Here is a 1,563-nt window from a genome sequence, read left to right as displayed (position 1 = left end):
ATAGCATGTATAAAGAATCTAATTAATAAATATTCAAAGCACACAAGTGAGTGAATGTAAGAGTATATTTCCATCTCAGCAGGAATAATGCCCAAATTCCAACAGGCCAAATGAAATAACACTCATGACATTGGATATATTTACATGTCAGCTAAAAGCCTTAGCAATTAATAGATATATAGCATGTATAAAGAATCTAATTAATAAATATTCAAAGCACATAAGTGAGTGAATATTTCCATCTCAGCAGCAATAATGCCCAAATTCCAAAAGGTCAAACAAATCCGGCCAATATTAGACAAACAAATCATGTAATGTAATCACTAAAAATCATATTTGAAAAAAAAAACTGAATATTTTTGCTCATCAAGGATGTCTTGCAACAAGCTTCATAAAACTGAAACGAAGGCTAAATTGGCTTCATATTTTTGGAAATTGAATATTTAGTTTTTCCTCATCAAGTATGTCTTGCTGAAAAAAAGAAAAAAGCAAATTAGTATCTACTATTGTGAATAAATAAACTCGTGAAATACACTAGAATCATTTGATTACCGTTACTGTCTTTGCATTTTGTTGAGTAGAGCGAATCCAACTGGAAGCACAAATCAATGCATTAACAGTTTTAGTAGATAAACTACTTCTGTAATCATCCAAGACCCTACCACCTGCACTAAAAGCTGATTCTGAGGCAACCGTTGTTATAGGTATTGATAGAATATCACGAGCCATAATTGAAAGTTGGGGGTACTTCAATGTATTCATCTTCCACCAATCGAGCACATCAAAATTTTCATTAGAACCCACGAATAATCCCTCTTCAAGGTATACTTGTAAATCGGGTTTCGATGGTTCTACAGAACCGGAAGCTACAACAAAATCTTGAAACCCAAACATTGCGTCAAAATGACTTGAGGAACTGGCAGAATCAATTGCAGATGAAAATCTCTCATTAGAAACATTGCACTCAACAACATAATCTGCATATATTTCCCACAAGGCATCTTGAGCTGTTTTTAGATTTTGCTCAACCTCGTCATGTGCGTATATCTTCGGGAATGTGTAACTAATAAATTTTAGTTTTAGTCTAGGATCCAAAATTGCTGCAATAGACATAAGAAGATTACATTCCCCCCAATATTTATTGAATTTGATTTGCATGCTTGTAGTCATATTCTTCATGTATTCATCTTCTGAGAATGACTCTTCCATCAAAATTTTCTTAACATGCAGAACTACAGGTAAAAATATATTTGAAGTAGGATATAAAGTGCCAGATAGCATCTTCGTAACATTATTGAAAACTGAAAGAAATTTTCTGATTTTATCATATTTAACCCATTCTGAATCATTAGGCAACCATTTGTAGTTACCATCTCGAATTGCGTAGTGATTAAAAACATTGTGATAAATAAATGCAGACTCCAACATATTGAAAGTTGAGTTCCATCTAGTGGAAACATCAATGGACAGTGACCTTGTAGTTGGAACTCCTAGTTGCTTTGCCACTTCCACAAATTTATGCAATCTTGCAGGGGATTTTTTCAAATACTTAACAGATTCTCT

The 1,563-nt window shown here is 33.2% G+C and overlaps 1 protein-coding gene across 1 annotated transcript; it reads right to left on the bottom strand.

The window, feature by feature from the left end:
• Window positions 1–540: 540 nt before the first annotated feature.
• Window positions 541–1,428, bottom strand: LOC110033760 (zinc finger BED domain-containing protein RICESLEEPER 3-like). The gene has a single exon (XM_020737840.1). The coding sequence runs from the start codon at window positions 1,426–1,428 to the stop codon at window positions 541–543; it is 888 nt and encodes a 295-aa protein (XP_020593499.1).
• Window positions 1,429–1,563: the final 135 nt, after the last annotated feature.

Source organism: Phalaenopsis equestris, unplaced genomic scaffold (genome assembly GCF_001263595.1).
Source record: "Phalaenopsis equestris unplaced genomic scaffold, ASM126359v1 Scaffold001281, whole genome shotgun sequence".
NCBI classification, from domain to species: Eukaryota; Viridiplantae; Streptophyta; class Magnoliopsida; order Asparagales; family Orchidaceae; genus Phalaenopsis; species Phalaenopsis equestris.
This window is presented reverse-complemented; position numbering and strand designations above follow the sequence as displayed.